This window comes from Choloepus didactylus, chromosome 10 (genome assembly GCF_015220235.1).
Source record: "Choloepus didactylus isolate mChoDid1 chromosome 10, mChoDid1.pri, whole genome shotgun sequence".
NCBI lineage: Eukaryota > Metazoa > Chordata > Mammalia > Pilosa > Megalonychidae > Choloepus > Choloepus didactylus.
This window is the reverse complement of record NC_051316.1, coordinates 43,183,428-43,202,105: the sequence shown is the minus strand read 5'-3', so window position 1 is coordinate 43,202,105 and position 18,678 is coordinate 43,183,428. Positions and strand designations below refer to the sequence as shown.

Sequence of the window (18,678 nt, the reverse complement as noted above, 5' to 3'; positions counted from 1 at the left end):
ACTAGTCAAAGCATGAGTTTGATGGGAATGACTGTAATTGCAGGAGAGGAACAAAACCACAATTTGCTTATTTCAGCTTAAACCACTCTTTCACTTTAACCAGATTCTCTATTTAGTGCAGCTCAAACGAAACTCTTTGTATCTCAGCCCCAGGTGAGAGAAAAATAACTGGACTTTTTTTCTTAAAACATGAGCTCCTATATTATCGTTCAATCAGATGTTTATTTAAATAAAAGGGGGGGGGGTCTTCTGAGTGTTACTGACCAGGATTTTCTAGAAGATATGAATGAGAAGAGGCAAAAATCAGAAAACAGAAATAGTTTTCCAGTGTTCACCACTGATCTAAGTGTTAAAGGGGTGAGGCTGCCATTCAGTAGAGTCTGAATACAAATCCAAAGACTGTAAATCTAATCGTGATATTATAACCTGAGAACTGGATACATAGCAGCTACAGCAATAAGCGTGTTAATAGTTTATGTAATTTGAATTGAACTTGTCACATGGCTCCAGGTTCTTACTTTGAAAGAAACAACCAAGCAGTTCTACTCTGTAAATTGTAGGATCACAATAGAAGTTTCTTTGAGTGAAGATATTTTTCCTAGTCCTTTCTGCCTATATTAATCAAGACAGACAAGAATATCAGCTCTAATTAGCTAAGTATTTGTCAATAAATGCAAAAGTTATAATTCAGATGAGGATTGAATTGATGTGGAGAAACTAAGTCCATTGGATTATCAAAACGCATTTGCTTTTACTTTTGATTTTCTTCTTTCCTCTAATTGTCTGACTCTGCTTTTTTTTTTTTTTTTTTAAACCTGCTATGATGACAATGGTGGGGTCAAGGAAAATAACCCTCTCAGATCCTCTTCCATATAATGAAGGAAAGGATTATAATTCAGTACCTTTGGGTTGTCAGTACCTTTTTATTATAGCACAGTGTGTAATACCTTCATGACCTGAAGCCAATGAATCTAACTCTGCATTTATTAAAAGCCCCCGTGCCTGTGAGTTAGATTATTTACAATTCTTAAATGCAAATTAGCTTTCTCTAGTTATTTGTTAAATCTCTGGGTCACGGTTTTTCTTGATGTTAAATAGTTTGTGCTCACCAAATGTTTAACTGCAATTTGCCTAGAAAAGTTAGGAAGTACAACAGCTGAGAAATACAGGGCCAAGGGTATATAGAAGGTTGCAGTGATGTGGTGATGAATGCTGTTTTCAAATATACAGATGACTATTTTGTGGTAAAAAGCCAGATGCAATTATGGGACTAGCAGGTAGAACATAAGGGAAGGGATTTCTAGTAAGCCAGAGGCAGAATTTTCTAATGATTAACACTGCACAAACAAGGAAATGTCTCAGGAAAATGAGTTACTTATTGCTGATGTTGTTTAAAAACAGATTGGCTGGCCCTTGGTTAGGAAAGTGGTGGAACAGACGGTTGACTTTATGGGGATCAGAGAGGTGGTATTAAGTGATCCTCCAAATTTATGATTCAGTAACAGAAGCAAGTTACTTGACATCATTCAATGATCTCATCTATAAATTTGGCTTTTGGCCTAATTATCGATAATATTTCTTCTAGCTCTAACAGTCCATTGACGTTTAACAGAATGTATCCCACAAGCTTCATGGGATTCTGCAATATGAAGTCATGGTGGGATTGAGAGGAGAGGGAACTAAATATAAGCAGCAGCTGGTCAAGCAAAAGAGTTGGGAAATGGTAGTCACGAGACTTGGGCTACACGCCCAACCTGCCTCCAACTATCCATGTGATCTAATCACTTTGCTTCTCATTTGCTATTTAGGATGATAACAAGGATATTGCTAAATCACAGTTAGCTCTGTGGCTCCAAGGAGACCTCAAGATACAAAGAGAAGACTCAGAAAAGCTTGGAATGTTGGATTCACAAGGGTAATAAAAAAGTGCATAATGTGTTAGGAGCTGACAACAGTTTCTTTCATGTCTTTATTTAGGAAAATTCTTGGATCAGAATATTATGCTTAGTTTTATTTAGCCACCAAACATAAAAATGCGACATAGGAATTATAGGCCTCATAAAAGTTCTGAGACTTTCATTAGAAAAACAACATTGCTCACAATGAGAAAAGAAGTAAATACTAGAGACTTTCTTCCAATATTGGAGACTATCATGACAAGAAAAGAATATAAGAATACCCACTCCAACAGGATTGCTATGGGAATTAAATGAGAATATTTAATATTTATATTAAATACTTTAATCAACTTATATAAATTATATAAATATATGTTGCATTTACATATAATAAAAATATTTATAATTAAAATATAATATGTAGCATATATGTAATAAAATATGATATATAATTAAGTAAAATATTGAAATATTTTATATTAACACATAAATTACATTACATGATGTATAAACAAATATTTGTTCATATTTTTTATATTTTATATTTTTCAGGCACATAGTACTATATTTGGTACATAGTGAACATTCACTAAACAGTTTTTATTAGCAATATCAGTAATGTGGTAACCCTGTTCTACACACAAACAAAACAAATTAACTCAGTAGAAGGATCATTTGCAACCTGTCCCATCTCTTATTTTAACTATGTGTTATCAGAGAGGATGGAAGAGACATAAAATAAAATGAAATAAAATGTATTTTGAAATACATTTGAAAATAAATAAAACATACTTCAACAAAATTTAAGGAAATGCAATCATACAGAGGTGTTCTTCTCCCAAAATGGAATCAAACTAGAAACCAAAAACAGAAAGATAACAGGAAAATCTCCCAAATACTTGAAAACTAAGCAACAGACGTGTAACTAACCCATGGGTCAAAGAGGAAATCTCAAGGGCAATAAAAGCACACATTGAACTGAATGAAAATGAAAATACAACATATCAAATTTGTGAGGCACAGAAAAAGTAGTGTTAAGGGGAACATTTGTAGCACTGAGAGTGTACATCAGAAATGAGGAAAAGTATTAAAACAGTAATCTAAAGAAGAGCAAAATAAACCTAAAGAAGCAGAAGGAAGGAAATAACATAAATAAAAGCATAAGTCAGTGAAATGGAAAATGGGAAAAAATAGAAAATCAATGAAACAAGAGTTGGTTCATTGAAAAGTTAAGGAACAAGACAAAATTACCATATTAGGAATTAAACAGCATATATCACTACAGACTCTGCAGACATCAAAAGGTTAATAAGGGAATAATACAAGCAACTCTATATGCATAAATTTGGCAACTAAGATGAAATATACTGATTTCTCCAAAACTGCAAGCTGCCACAAACACCCAAATGAAATACATAATTTGAACAGCCCTAAAGCTATAGAGAAAATTGAGTTCATAATTTAAAAACTCCCCCAAAAAGAAATCTCTGGGCCCAGATGGTTTTACTGGAGAATTATACCAAATGTTTAAAGAAGAATTAACACAAATTCTATACTATCTCTTACAGAAAACAGAAGAGGAAGGAATATTTTCCAATTCATTTTATTAATATAGTATTACCTTATTTAAAACAAGACAAAGACCATATAAAAACAATCAAACAAATAAAATTACAGACCCAAATCCTTCATCAATATAAACACAAATATCCTTAACAAAATATTAGCAAATAGGATTGACAATATATAAAAATTATACACCATTAGGCTTTAATCCAGGGATGTAAGCCTGGGTCAATGTTCGAAAATCAAGCAATGTAAACCACCATATTAGCAGGCTAAAGAAGAAAAAAAATCACATGATCATTTACATTGAGGCAGAAAAAGTATTTGACAAAATTAAACACCAATTCATGATAAAATGCTCAAAAAAAAAAAAAAAAAAAAAAAAAGGAATAAAGAGGAACTTCCATAACTTGACAAAAAGCATTTACAGAATGCCTACAGTTAACCTTACACTTAATGGTGAAAAACTCAATAGTTTCTCTCTAAGATTGGGAATGAGGCAAGGATGTCTGTTCTCACCCCTCTTATTCAACATAGTGCTGGAAGTTCTAGCAAATGCAAGTAGGCAAGAAAAGGATATAAAAGACCTACAGGAAAGGAAGCAATAAAATTATCCTTACTTGCAAATGACATTATTCTCTATGCAAAAAATTCCAAAGAAACTAAAATAAACAAAAAACAAAAAAAATCCTCCTAGAACTAATAGGGGAGTTCAGCAAGATCACAGGATAAAAGGTAACCATGCAAAAATCAATTATATTTCTGTACACTAGCAATGAACATGTGGACACTAAAATTGAATATATAATACCATTTATAATCACCCCAAACACTTAGGTAATATTTTAATAAACATGCACAGAACTTGCACGCTGAAAACTACAAAATGCTGATGAAAGAAATCAAAGCTCTAAGTAAATGAAGAGACCTACCATGTTCAATGATTGGAAGCCACAGTAAAGATGTAGATTCTCCCCAAATTGTTATACATGTTTTAACAATTTTTTGTGCATATACACAAGATTTTTATATAACTTATATGGAAAAGAAAAGAATTGCTAAATCTATTTTGAAAAATACAAATAAAGTGGTAGGATTTAGTTTCCCCAAAATTTCAAAACTCATTATATAGCTCTAGCAATCAAGACAATGTAAAGTTGGCAGAAGAAGAGACACATGTATTAGTGGGACAGAATAAGGAACTAAGATATAAACCCACAAAAATATGCAAAGCTGAATTTTGTAAAGGTGTAAACACAATTGGCTGAAGGAAAGATAACCTTTTCAAGAAACAGTGTTGGAGCAATCAGACATCTAAAGGCAAAAAGATGAATCTTGACTGAAGTCTCACACCTTATATAAAAATTAATTTAAAATGGATCACAGACTTAAATGTAAAACATAAAACTATAAAACTTTTGGAAAATAACATAGGAAAAAAATTTCAGGATCTAGGAGTAAGCAAAGAGTTCATACACTTGACACCAAAATCACAATCCATAAAAAAGAAAAACTGATAAAATGTACTTTATCAAAATAAAAAACTTTTGCTCTGAGAGAAACCCTGAAAAGAAGATGAAAAGATGTGATACAGTTTGGGAGAAAATAAGTGCAAACCACACATCCAACAAATGACTAGTATCTAGAATATATAAAGATCTCTCAAAACTCAATTGTTATAAAGCAAAGAATCCAACTAGAACATGGGCAAAAAAAACACGAACGGACATTTCATTAAGGAAGACATACATGTGGCAAATAAGGACATGAAAAGATGTTAAACAACATTAGCCATTAGGGAAATGCAAATTAAAATCACAAGGAGATTATCACTACCACACCTATCAGAACGGCTAAAATAAAAATATTGACAATGTCAAATGTTGACAAAGGTGAGGATAAACTGGCTCCTTCAGGCATTGCTGATGGGAGTGTGAAATGACACAGCTTTCACATGTGATAATTTTGCCAGTTTCTTTAAAAGGTAAGCATGCAATTACCATGTGACCAGCAACTGCACTCTCAGGCATTCATCCCAGAGAAAGGAAGACTCGTGTTCACACAAACACCTCTATGCAAATGTTTATAGAAGCTCTATTCATAATAGCTCCAAACTGGAACAACCCTGATGTCCTTGATGGTTGAATGTTTAAACAAACTGAGGTACATCTATACCATGGACATGACTCAGTAATAAAAAGGAATGAACTACTGATATGCACAACAACCTGGATGAATCTTTAGAGAACGTGCTGAGTGAATAAAGCCAATCCCCAAAGGTTACATACAGTTAAGATTCCATTTATGTAAAATTCTATTTATTTATTTATCTATCTATCTAACTATTTATTTATTTATTTATTTATTTATGAAGTTGTGGGTTTACAGAAAAACCATGAATAAAATAAAGGGTTCCCATATACCACCTTATTATTAACAATTTGCATTGGTGTGGTACCTTTGTTAAAACTGATGAAATATGTAACATTTGTGAAGTGACAAAATTATAGTAATGCAGAAGAGATTAGTGGTTGCTAGGGGTTAAGCAGGGAATACAAGCAAGAGGAAAATGGTTGTGGCTATGAAAGGGCAGCCTGAGGGACCCATGTGGTGATAAAATGTTCTGTCTTAACTATTTTGATGTTAATATCCTTGTGGTGATATTGTACTATATAGTTTTGCAAGATGTTACCACTGGTCCTGGGAAAATGGGTAAAAAGTAGATGGGACCTATCTGTATAATTTCTTAGAACAGCACATGAATTTACAATTACCTTAAATAAAAAGCTTAACAACAACAACAACAACAAACCCTGTAACTGTGTATCCCTTTAATTTAAAATACATTATCTCAAATGGAGAAACAGTGACAGGAAGATGGAGTTTTCTTTTCCTCTATTTAATGCTGCAATGGAAGCATCTAGAAATTAAGCCTCCTGATCTGTACTTGGCTGGAAGTTCTTGGTCAGCTAAGTGGATTCCTTATTAGTTTTAGTCTTGATCACAAATAACTTAAAGCTTATTTAATAACAGAAATGAACAAAGATGTTCAAAGAGCTGAGAACTTTAAATGGACACTTTGTATACACACACGCAGACTGAACATGGCAACAAAGGGAACAGAACAGAATAAAACCATTTACCTCTTCTTTGGCAATGCGCATCTCATCTGTGACATTAGAGAAAACTGTGGGCTGGATAAAGTAGCCTTTATTCCCCCATGGGCCACCTCCACATTCCAGCTTGGCTCCTTCTTTCTTCCCACTCTCAATGAGGTCAAGTATTTTATTATATTGTTCCTTGTCAATCTATTTGAAAAACATTGCAAGAAAAGGAAAAAAATTAGCAACTTGTAGAGATAACACATGCCCAGCCTGTTAATGTGGGATACAAAATGCTAAGATATTGTTACTAAGTCAAATATTGAATCAAAACAACTTGACAGGCACTGATTCACTCTTTGGATATATTTTATTCTCATGACTTCTCTGGGAAAAACCCTGAGGATAGATATTTGCATTTAGTATTTGTTTTACAGTTATGTAAGGAAAGCACAAAGACGCTGAAAACATATGTAAACCTTTTCACACAGCTGTCATTTATTTACTCTGGAAGAAATGCCTGTTAATAATCCAACACACTTACCTGGAAACTGTAGTCCTAACTTCAACGAAAGGAGAGAAAGGAGAAATATTTTGATACTGAGTTTAATTAGGTATGGCAGTTGGAGAGCAGGCACTTTGGGACTCAAGAAGTTTCCTATGTTTGATTCTTCGCATTCCTGAATCATCCCTCCAACCTGGTCCATGTTTTTGGAAGTCACGCTCTGACTACAGTCTGTGCATCCTCCCTAAACTGGAGCAGGCAGTAGATCTGCGTGTCCTGATCGTTACCATCCTGCTTCATTCAATGAGCCACATCTAAATAGATGGCAACTATTACGGAACACAACTGTTTTGTTAAACAACGTATTTATAAGGAAAAAATATATACATATCCAGAGTCCTGGTTGGGAACATTATGAACACATATTTCTTCCCCATACACTGGAATTGGGGGCCACCTAATTACCTCAATTCCTATTTTGCAGGTTGAAAGATTGGGAGACTCCCTGACTCCAACCCTTGGTGAAGGCTGCTTCTTTCTCAGAGGTTAAGGATTAAAGAAAAAACACAGGTGATCCAGGAAGTGAAGCTGGAGGCCTTTTGCCAGTTAACTAGTCCCTTCTTGCTACTTAAGTGGTTTTTTTTTTTTTTTGTCTTCTTTGTCTTTACAAATCTTTTCCATTTTCCAAGGCCCAGAAAAAGATTCCATAAAGTTTTCTCTCATTGTGCACACCCAGCTCCCATATCCAAAATAGATTAAGTTCTGTTTGAAACCAGAAACCATTTTCTATAAATTGGCACAATATTAGGTACAATGTTGTTCAATGTTCCTCAGTGTGCTATATTTAATTGGATATTCCAAAAAGAAAATATTCCTTTATTTCCCTCAGATTGATAAAGTTGTAGTGTTGGTTTAATAAGCAGCAATTTTCAAAGTACTGCATGATATTGAATACAATCAGACTAAGGGGATAATTTTAGGCAGACTCTGCCCAGTTTAGACATTTAGTTAGTCAGTATACAGTCAAGGCTCCATGCAAAGCCATGTGAAGCTTCCCTCTTCTACTCCAAGAAATTAAACTGCCCATGCTTTCAAAATCATGATTTTTGTTGTTCAATATGTGTTTCCCAAGTCATAATTTTAGTGCCTGTATTGGACCAGAGGGGATACCTGGCAAGAATCTCAACCTTGCATATGCACCAGGAAAAAGAGGCTCACCCTCAGTTGATACTGTTCTAGACACTGTCTAGAACAAGACCCCAAAGTGTGGAAGTAAATTCAGAAACAAGGGACCAGGAGCTTGAATAACAATGAACAGAGAACTGTGCAAGGAAGAGGGAAATGTGATCTTTGGATAAGAGACAGAGCTGGACACTCCCATTGACACTGTTTCTAAGTAGACAGAATACTGGAGCCTTAGAGGAATAATAGTCCTTTTCCAATTGAAATGAAAAGTTTGTTCCAAACCAGGAACTAAGGATCTTTTAGGATATTTGTGCTATCATTAGAAGGTCAGAGTAACTGAAGAGTTGGAGAAGACTTAGGGGTATGGTAGCTAGCTGTCTATATCTGTGGGCTGGCAGCCTTGATAAAAGGTTGATTCCAGGGAAATGATACTATTGTATAAGAACTCCCAAGTGGATAGATAACTGTATATAGGATTCAAGAGGGGTGCACACTGAGGAAAACAAGAAATTTATTTTCCACTCATCCTTAACCCCCTGCTTGTCTTTAAACTGTTTCTAGGCAAGGAACACGAAAACAGGATGCTTTTGTTACTGTTAGGAGTTAGATTCATTGTTTTTATTATCAAACTGGTAGGGTATCACTCTCTGAAAAGATATGTAGAGAGTAAGTAATCTTATTCAATTAAAAACTAGGCCAAAAAATGAGGAAAAAAAGAGAATACTTCATTCTTATCTCCCGTTAATGGTATTTTTTCTATTTGATACTTACCTGAGGGCCTTGATTTACTCCTGGGGTTAGAGGATTTCCAAGAACATACTTCTTAGCCCGTTCAATGCTCCTTCGAAGAAACTCATCATAAATGGATTCTTCCACAAAAAGCCTGGATGCAGCTATACAACATTGACCCTGGTGGTAGAACACTCCCTGGTGTGCAAATTCGACAGCATTGTCCACTGCAAAGGAGAGAATTCACATTAAAGAAGAGATGTTTTCTAAAGATTATATATATCTTATGTATATTTCTCAGAAGCTTAATATATTCCACCTCTTAAAAATCAGGTAACAAGTTAATCTTTCTGATCTTTTATTTGCTATAGGAATAATAGTAAAAAATAGTAGAATCTGAAAATTTGGTGGTTATTATTATTATTATTACTTTAATATAAACATTAGTAAGAATGTGAAAAGCTTCATAATATCAAATCTCATTGGAAACAATCTTTATAAATACAACATTTATAATTAGCTGACTGTGAAACTTGCTTTCAGGCCTCAGGCTTGCAGTTGATAATAAAGAAAATCTGCAATGTCTATTGTATTAAATAATTTCAAAATGTCCTTGAATACTGATCAATAGTAAAAGTGATATTTCAAAAAAAAAAAAAAAAGACCCAAAACAACTAACACTCAGAATGTCTCCCCAGAATTACAACCTTATTCTAGGGAAAACATTTTCAAAGTGTACTATGTCTTATTATTTCATACAATTTCATATAATTCATTTATTTCACATAATTCATTTATTTGAGATGGTGAAATATGCCTTAAAAGGAGTTGCTTCATTAGTAGATCCTAAACAAGAAGAAAATTTGCATTGCATTTTAATTCTTTAAATGCTGAAAATTTAATTCAACATTATAGCACTTAGGTATGGTGTTTCATCTATTTTCTGAACTAGTCACTCTTGCTTAAATTGTAGCTGAAGCAGTTTACAGAAAGACTTGGGAAAAAACAGCCATCTTGCCATCTTTGTAGAATACATAAGGTAATTTTTTCTAAGAAACTTCAATTAAGACCACATAGCAACACAGGCCAATTCCATGAATCACTGGTGTTTATAATCTCGCGCCAATAATGCAGCCGTTAAAGAAAGCATTAGAGGAACATTTGAAATTTCTATTTCTGCTTATTGAAACCCATTTAGAAAATAATTTTGGGATTCTATTTGGTAATATAAGCAGAATGAACCTAGGATATTGTATTGTGGAGTCACATTATAACTGTATATTCAAAATACGTAAATTCAACTACATGTGCTAGGAACACTGAGAAAATTTCTTTAAATAGTGGGTGTCATTTTCTTCTGGTCATTTCCTTTAACGAGCAAATGACTCAGAGTGGAGGGAGAAGGCAAATGTGAAATTGCTGCCCCCCTCAGTTGGTCTCAGTTACTGTGTCTCAGGGTGAGGATCTCACCACACTGAATGCAAGGCTAATATTTAAATGTACGGATGAAGAAGAATATATACCATGGCCCCAACCATTTACTTTGTCTGGAGCTCAGATGAAGAAATAAGAGCAGTGTCTGTGGTAGACATTATCTATGTGTTATAACAAGGGCAGTTGAAGAGATGTTGGAGAGTAACTGTGGACGCTGATTCATGTATTACACGTTGACTTTAGAAAACAACCCCTTTTGTAAAATTTAAGTTCACTGCACAGCATTATCAGACACCACACAAGATGAAGAGTGAACAGTTTAAAAAGTAGCTTTGACTCACAGTCGGCATCAGCAAACACAATGCAGGGGCTCTTTCCACCGAGCTCCAGGGTTACCCTCTTCAGGTTGCTTTCCCCAGCAGCTTTTTTTATCATTTTGCCAACCTGAAATGGAGCATTATGAAGGAGGAGGCTTAATATGTTTAGTTATTGTTTTAAGTTTATATGACCTCTGTGCCATAGTTACTTACACTTTATTGGGGAAGAACATTAAACAGCATTTTTTCAAGATTTTGCACCGTTAGCTAAAAGGGCTTCTCTATTCAAGCATCCAGAGTTAAGACTGAAAAATGCTCATGAGCAAGAGGGCAAAGATTTAGCATATGACAGCTGACCTTGATGTGCACAGCTAGACAGAAGGCTATCTTTCATTTCAATCAGAATTTCATCTCTCTACCAGATCAATCAGACATATCATGACCCAACCACAACACATCTTTTTAACTTTTTGTCCCATAAAACTCTGTCTGGCCAAAATAGTGTGAATTCACCACTCCCTGAATCTCACCTCTCTGCTCCTCATTATGTCCCCCTCTGAACTGGACTGCCTCCAAGTCCCACCCTTCTATGGGGTCCAGCTCATATCTTAGCACCTCCAAGAACTCTTCCCTGATGATCCCAAGCAGATTGTGTTATTTGTGTACAGACAAGTTTCCCAAATAGATTATTATATCCTTTGTAGCAGTAAGGATGTCCTCCCACAGCAACCTTTCCTCAGAACAATTACTCTGGGTTCATGTAATTATGGATTAATGAAAGACACTCTCAGACTTTCTCTCTCTCTGTCTCTCTCTCTCTCTCTCCATCTCCATCTCCAGCTCTCTCCCCCACCCCCACCCCTCTCATGTCACATCTTTGAACAGTGGAGTTAGAAGAAGAAAGAAATTGGATCTGTGCTGTGCTGCTACCTCAGTTGACTGGAATCTTACTGTTCTGGTTTCTTCCTTAATGCTAGTTCTCTCTTCAGAGAGAGACATTGTTTTCATATTTGTTTTTTCCTTTGTGGATCACTTCCTATTGAGATTATTTTCTGTAGTTATTTTTGTTTTTCCATCTCTAAAATCTGGCTTATTTATAATATACCTGACCTATACGTAATTATCTATTCTTTATTATTTTTATTAAAGCCCTAATTCACTAAAATGATCTTTGCTTTTTTTTAGGATAGTTCATTTGATTTTGCTTCTTTTATTCTCTGAGTTTCTTTTCCTACTCCGTACCAAAGATATTTGGCTTTCCCAAAGGCTGAAAGATGTAGATTTCTGCTGCATAAACTTGTGTAGCAACAAAAATGAAGTGGGTTGCATTTTAAGTTTGTATTTATGTAACCAAGGAATATGTTTTTCCAGTTAGGCTTGGCTTAAGAACATACTGCCTGACAACTTCATAAATATTTCCATCCAAACTGAACAAAAGATAAGCAGATGTTTCCTGAGTTGATGTTTAAATTTTTAGTAGCTACTGAACTAACTGCTACTATGCATTACAGAATAGAGCATTAATTATTCTGCTACTGCTTTCAAGTTATTTCAAGATTTCAGTGGACCAAATCAAACCCCTAAAAGTAGATTAATAAAAGTAGACTAAAAGTAAACTCCATTGGAGAGATCCTGTCTGAAATTTATCTTGTGTCTTATTTTCCCTCTACAATACATTTCTGATGACCACTTTCAAAAACTGAATTTTCATTTTAGATGATTAACAGTTTTCTATTTTCCAGAAAACATTCTTTGCCTTTCCTCCTTTGAATTTTCCAAATTCGTCTACACCTTTTGTTTCTTTTACTTTTCTTTTGTTTCAGCTTAGAAAGTTTTACTGGAGAAAACATATTACAATGTAGATAATTTAATTTTTGTCTTGGGAAAGGGAGGAAGATTCGAGACATTTTTATAAAAGCTACAGATGTCAAAAGAAAGGATGGATAGGAGTATGGATGAACAAGAAAGGTCACTTTTGCTTAGTAAAAGTTCAGGCAGCAAATAAAAGTTTGGATTGAGTATTCTCAAAAGTCTAGCTAGAGCCAAAACAAGGAAACTTCAATTTCTATTCCATGATTTTGTTTGCTTATGTAGAAAAAAGACATCTTTTTTCTCAATGGAGTCTGCAATGAAGAAAAGACAAAAAGTTTTAAGACTATGGGTAAATAGTATGTTCCATGATATTGTGGCATTGCCTTAGGGGTCAGAAGTAGTGAATGCTCAAGAAAATGTTCTATTTTAATAGAATAATTATCTATTTTAAATTGATTTAATGGGACTTTAAAATTGTTACCTTGCCAGGAAGGCATTGTTAGAATGGAGGTCATGGCTACATCCATTGTTGGCCTCTTTCATGACATTTGGCAAGTTCCCTAATATCTGCATGCAATTAAACCAGATGCTAAAAGAAAACTCAGAAAGAGGTTCTAGCGAGCATCCGAGCTGATACAGACTCATTTTTCTGTGTGGCTTGTAAAATCATGTTAGTTCCACTTATTTACTTAATATTTATACAGAAGTGGTTAATGTGCTGGTTTCTGGGGAGAACTGTGAATAAGACAGTTTTTGAGGATAGTCAGCAAGGGAGGGAGACACATAGCAAGACAATGGGCATGTACTATCATTATATATTGTGGACAATGGAATACAAATGAGGAGTTTTTAAAATCAAGCTGCTCCTGGGACTGTAGAAGGAGAAGCCAAAGAAGTAAGATGTGCGAGAAACCATGTGACAGCAGGTTATAGCACACTTAAGCACAAGCACAGAGGAATGAAAAGATACATGGAGTAATCAGGAAGTAATGGGACAAGAGTGGCCAAAGAAACCAGAGAGGAGTTTTTCCCTTATATTTTCCAAACAGTGTGAGAAATTAAAGGTTGGGGGAAAGAAAGGAAAAAAATAAGCAAATAGAGAACACTCATAGTATCTAGGCCATTTATTGAGCATTCAGTAAGGTGGTAATGTTTTACTACTCAATGGCTCATTCAATTTTATTACTTAACTTAATACGGTAAGCTATTACTATCCTAACTTTACAAATGAAGAAACTCACATTTAGCAAGGATACTTAACTTTTTGAAGACCCACTGCTAGGAGAGGTAGAGTCAGAATCTGAATCCACATATTTCCTGGTCTCCTTTATCTCTAAGTTTCTCTTTTGGTAGGTAAAGTGCTCGCCAAATATTATAGGGGTTCAGATTGAACCAAGGCAGTCAGTGATGCTGGTTCAGGAAGGGGTAGTGTCTGCACCAAACTGACTGGAGAAAAGAGCAGCAGTAGGATATAGAACTGATAAAATAAATGCAGTCTCTCTTGGGGAAGGGCTAGAATGCTAGGCTGAGAATTTTTACCCTCCTTCCTCTTCCGTCTTCTGCTCTGATTTCAACCCATGACTTCACCACCTTTTAATTGCCAGTTCTTTAACAACCCCAAATGTTTTGTCTGCAGTAAATCCTAAAGGGTTGACTTTGCCCCAACTCAATTAGGGATTTGCAGAATGCAAACTTTTTCTACTCTACATCTATAAAAAACAAAGAAAACATATATTTAATTTGCTTAGTTTAACAAAAAAGACCAAGAAAAAATAAATTTTGATTTTTCCACATTTCAGTTCTCTATGTAAATGTTTCTTTATATTCAAGTGGCTAATTAGGAGTATAATATAATCAAATTACCCTCTTCTCACTCTCTAGAATGTTCTTCTTGCTTCTCAAATTCCAGGGGGTTAAAACAATAACCATCCTTCAAAACCCAGAGCAAGATCTATCACCCAAAAAGTTATCGTCATTCCATCCTGGGAACCCCCTTGCACACTGTGTACGTCTTAGTACACTGATCCTTCCTGTCTAGTTTCTTAATTGTGTTAGCAGTTTTATAAGATGAAGTAATTCCTACTCTCTATCCTATATACTGCACACCAGTAAGGACATGCATTATTTCTTGCATTGAACATCTGTCACACAATCTAATAGAACAACTCAAGAAGTTTTCTGCTTGATACAGGCTATTGTCACAATTTTCCCTTGCTTAGGACAGAAAAATCATCTCAACAAATGGTAATACATTCTCCCAAACTCCACCTTCCAGGCGGCTCACTCTCTCTCTCTCCTGCCTCTTCTTGCAGTGCTCCTTTTCTTAAAACTTTCCCCAGAGTAGGCAAAGTAGTCGGGCTGAGCCTGCAGTATCATCCAGGGAAGCTGGGCATCTGGCTGCCTTGCAGAACATCCAGGGAAGCAAGAGGCCCAAATAAGGAGCCGAGAATGAGCCTCTGACATTTAATTTTCATAACCTATAGGATAAAATTACACTCGTTTCCACAACTCACTGTGGCCTAATTTATATTTCCTACCATAAACCTTACTAGTCATATGAAAAGTTTTAACTGTCCATGTTTCTTGTCAGAGAAGATAACAAACACACTGAGAAGTTTACTCTAGTCTTTCTCTGTTTGTGAAAGGAGTTTTGTCTCATCCACATGACATCTGCTTATGTTCTCTAAACATTTTTGAAGGCTAGAGTAAGGAACAAATCATTAGAAAGAACTTTTGTTTTAAGGAAGTGTCGACTCAAAAATCGTTACATAAAACATGCTTCTGATAGCGGGGGAGGCAGACATTCTTTGCCACTGGCTTGAGTGAGTGATCTTACCTCTGTAGACCCTGTGAAGGCCACTTTATCTACGTCCATGTGGGAAGAAATAGCTGCTCCCGCGGTAGGCCCATAACCAGGGACAATATTCACCACTCCAGGGGGAACCCTGCCTAAAGGCAAAAAGCAAGAAGTTACAACTGAGAATTTAATTCCATGAAAAGAAGAAGAGAGAGATTATGGGATTGAGATGCTCTTTATTCTAGCCTTGTAAGTTTCCCCACTAAGAAAAATTCACTTAAGTGACTTTATTATTATTTTTTATTATTATTTAATTTCTTAGCCCACATAAGATAACTTCAAGGGATTCATTATTGAGAGACCATCTCTCCTCATGGTAAGTCCATGTTGGACTTTTATGGATCATTGTTCCAACACGGCTGTCTCAAATTTCATTATAGTAATTCAAAAAGATGGTATGTGTAAAAGCGTTTGGTAAATTGCTTACATAGAAGGAAATGACATGTTTAAATGTCCTCGTCAGCAACATTAAGAAGTTAAAGGGATCTCACTTTTTCAGTTTCTAGCTGTTGATTGTCTCAGGGGATTCATCTGGGTTGCAAATCCTCACTGGCATTATTTAATCAATCAATTGTTAAGTAGGTACCATCATCCCATTCAAGATCAAACTTCAGATTGGTTTATCCTCAGTCTCAGATGAAGAATTATCAGGTAGGAAACAGTGTGGCAATTGAGATGCACCACATTACATTTTCATATTTTTTATTTGCATCAAAATACCTAAAGTTTAGGAAATCTGGAACTCTTATCCAAAAATATTCTTCATTTCAAATTAAAATAGGCAAAAGAGATGTCTAAAGTGAAATTTCTAGTGCTTAAAGCTTATTTTAAAATTTTGGTAAGCTATGGAGGACAAAGAACAATAAACTGTTTGCAAGAACAATATATTTAAACAATCTGGATGGCTGATGAAAATGTTTCATGTACTCCTTGGCCAGTTTTTAAACAAGGAGGCAAATGCAGAGGAAACCCTCATAGAAAAGAGAATATAAACATATCCCATCATGGACAGATGTGTTTAGAAATCATGCATGCTAAACAAGCTTCTTGACAGAGGTCTTTAGTCTCCAGATGGCCTAGGGACACAGATTTGCAGAATCAGCAGAGCACTGGTAGCAGCTACAAACCAACTTGCATTTCAGCATTTGAAAGAGAGCTATACTAATTTGCACGTGAATTTGTGATAGAAGATGGGCAAGGGGAACAAAAACGGTGATCCGAAGGGTAACCATTTGACGCCAGACCTTGAGTCGGTCTCCCGTGAGTTTGGGCAGAGGCTCATTAGGGATGACTGCCAGAAATCCAGGGCCAGCAGCCAGGCTAAACGTTGTCCTCACCCCTGGAAGGAGCCCCCTATACGGATGATGTAGTTCAGGTAGTGCCAAATGAGGTCTTTCCATTGTAAACTGGCACTTCTGAGTTCTTGCATGTGTTCTAATTTAGGAAACTTACCTCTTTTATTAAAGATGCCACATGAAGCAGCAGTGAGAGGAGTTTGCTCTGCTGGTTTGAGGACCACAGTGTTTCCACAGCTAAGGGCAGGCCCTATCTTCCAAATGAGCATAACCAACGGGAAATTCCACTAGAAAGCAACATAGAACAATAGAGTCTTTTTATGGCTGAAAGGCACATTCACTAACCTAACTTCTACATTATCCACACACTGTATGTTAACTAGTAATTGTAGGAATCTTGTGTAATCAGCTAGTGTATTCCACTTCAGTTCATTGCTAAATGAATTTTGTAAATGCTAAAAAGCTCTAAAAAACCAGGTATAGGAAGGGAGCAGAAGAGAGCCATGAACTTTAATCAACTGCTATTATTTTAAGTTCATTTTCTACTAGAAAAAAAAAAAATCACTGCATGGTTGGAAAGTCATCCCATAGTATTTAAGATATTGTAAGTTATCTTTTAGTGTTTAAAAAGTAAGATTATTCCTCTCCCCACCCCCACCCCCATGCAGATAGGTCATTTACCATAAGTATTTACCCAATACTATTATTTAGTAGCATTTGTTTCTAAGATAAATGTGTTGTTAAAGACAAAGAAATCTGGGGTCTGGTGGTTGAGTGCTCGGGTTCAAACGTTGGCTCTAGGACCAACCAGTCATGTGAACTCATACCCTCTGTGCATAATTTCATCATTTATCTGTAAAGGCTGATAAAGTCCTCTCTACCTCAGAAGGTTGTCCTGAGGATTATTTGAGAAAGCAGGAGCCCGTGACTCGTTCATCCAGTATAGTTAATACTAGCCACTATTAGTGCAAGGGTTAATTTCATCTCTTAACCTGACTAGGCTATGTTGTCCAGTTATTTAGTCAAACACTAGCTTACATGTGGCTTGTAGCACCATCCAATCAGTTGAAGGTCGTAAGAGCAGAAACTGAGGTTTCCCGGAAGAGAAGAAAATCAGCCTCAAGACTAACACATGACTCTTGGCTGAGTTTCCAGCCTGCCTCCCTGACAAAATTTCAGACACGACACTGCAATACCAACTTCGCCAGATTTTCCAGACTGCTGGACTGCCCTTTAAATTTCAATCTCTCTCTCTCTTTGTATATACTTATACACATACACATATACATATTTATATTTGTATTTATATTTGTGTTTAGATTTATACACACACATATATCTTGCTGATTCTGATTCTTTGGAGAACCTTGACTGATATAATTAGTATTTCAGGATTATGTGGTTTTTATTGATTTTATTTGGGATTTTTGAAATAATAAGCAATTTTATGGAAAGCATATATAAACATATAGATTTCAATCTCATTGGAGCAAAATATGTCATCTTGGCCACCTTTTACATTTGGCATTTTTGAATATGCTAGCCAAAGTGAAATCATTTAGATAGTCCCTGTTTGTTGAGTTTAAAAGGAAATCTTCCTGCTTCTGTTTAGGGACACCGTCTTCTCTAGGAGGAATTTGGAGGATCAGAACCTCTTACTTAATGGTACAATAAGTTCCATGCAGTGCTCTAAAGGCCCTGGCATAATTTCTTATATTTTAATAATTTTTTTTTTTTTTTTTTAGGATTTTAGCAATCTGATTGCTGCTGTTCTCCTTGATAGGGAAGTCCCAATGAGGAGATAAAAAGTGCTGAAGAGTAGTACAATAGTTTTTTAAAGAACCCATTAGCGAATGGTTGAAGTTTATTGACACTATAATGTTGAAACACTCTCTAGAGATGTCAGGATATAGATAGGGTTTCTGGACTACCAAATTCATATCCAAGAAGTTCAGTCATGGGGAGACCCCAAGTTCAAA

The 18,678-nt window shown here is 35.5% G+C and overlaps 1 protein-coding gene across 1 annotated transcript in view; it reads right to left on the bottom strand.

Annotated features, from left to right (window-relative positions):
* ALDH1A1 (aldehyde dehydrogenase 1 family member A1) overlaps positions 1 to 18,678 on the bottom strand; it is a 52,555-nt gene that overhangs the window by 9,033 nt on the left and 24,844 nt on the right. Inside the window, 5 exon segments of the mRNA XM_037850747.1 lie at positions 6,608 to 6,772; positions 9,027 to 9,211; positions 10,760 to 10,862; positions 15,384 to 15,496; positions 16,857 to 16,986. Of these exon segments, the coding sequence (XP_037706675.1) occupies positions 6,608 to 6,772; positions 9,027 to 9,211; positions 10,760 to 10,862; positions 15,384 to 15,496; positions 16,857 to 16,986 (696 nt within the window).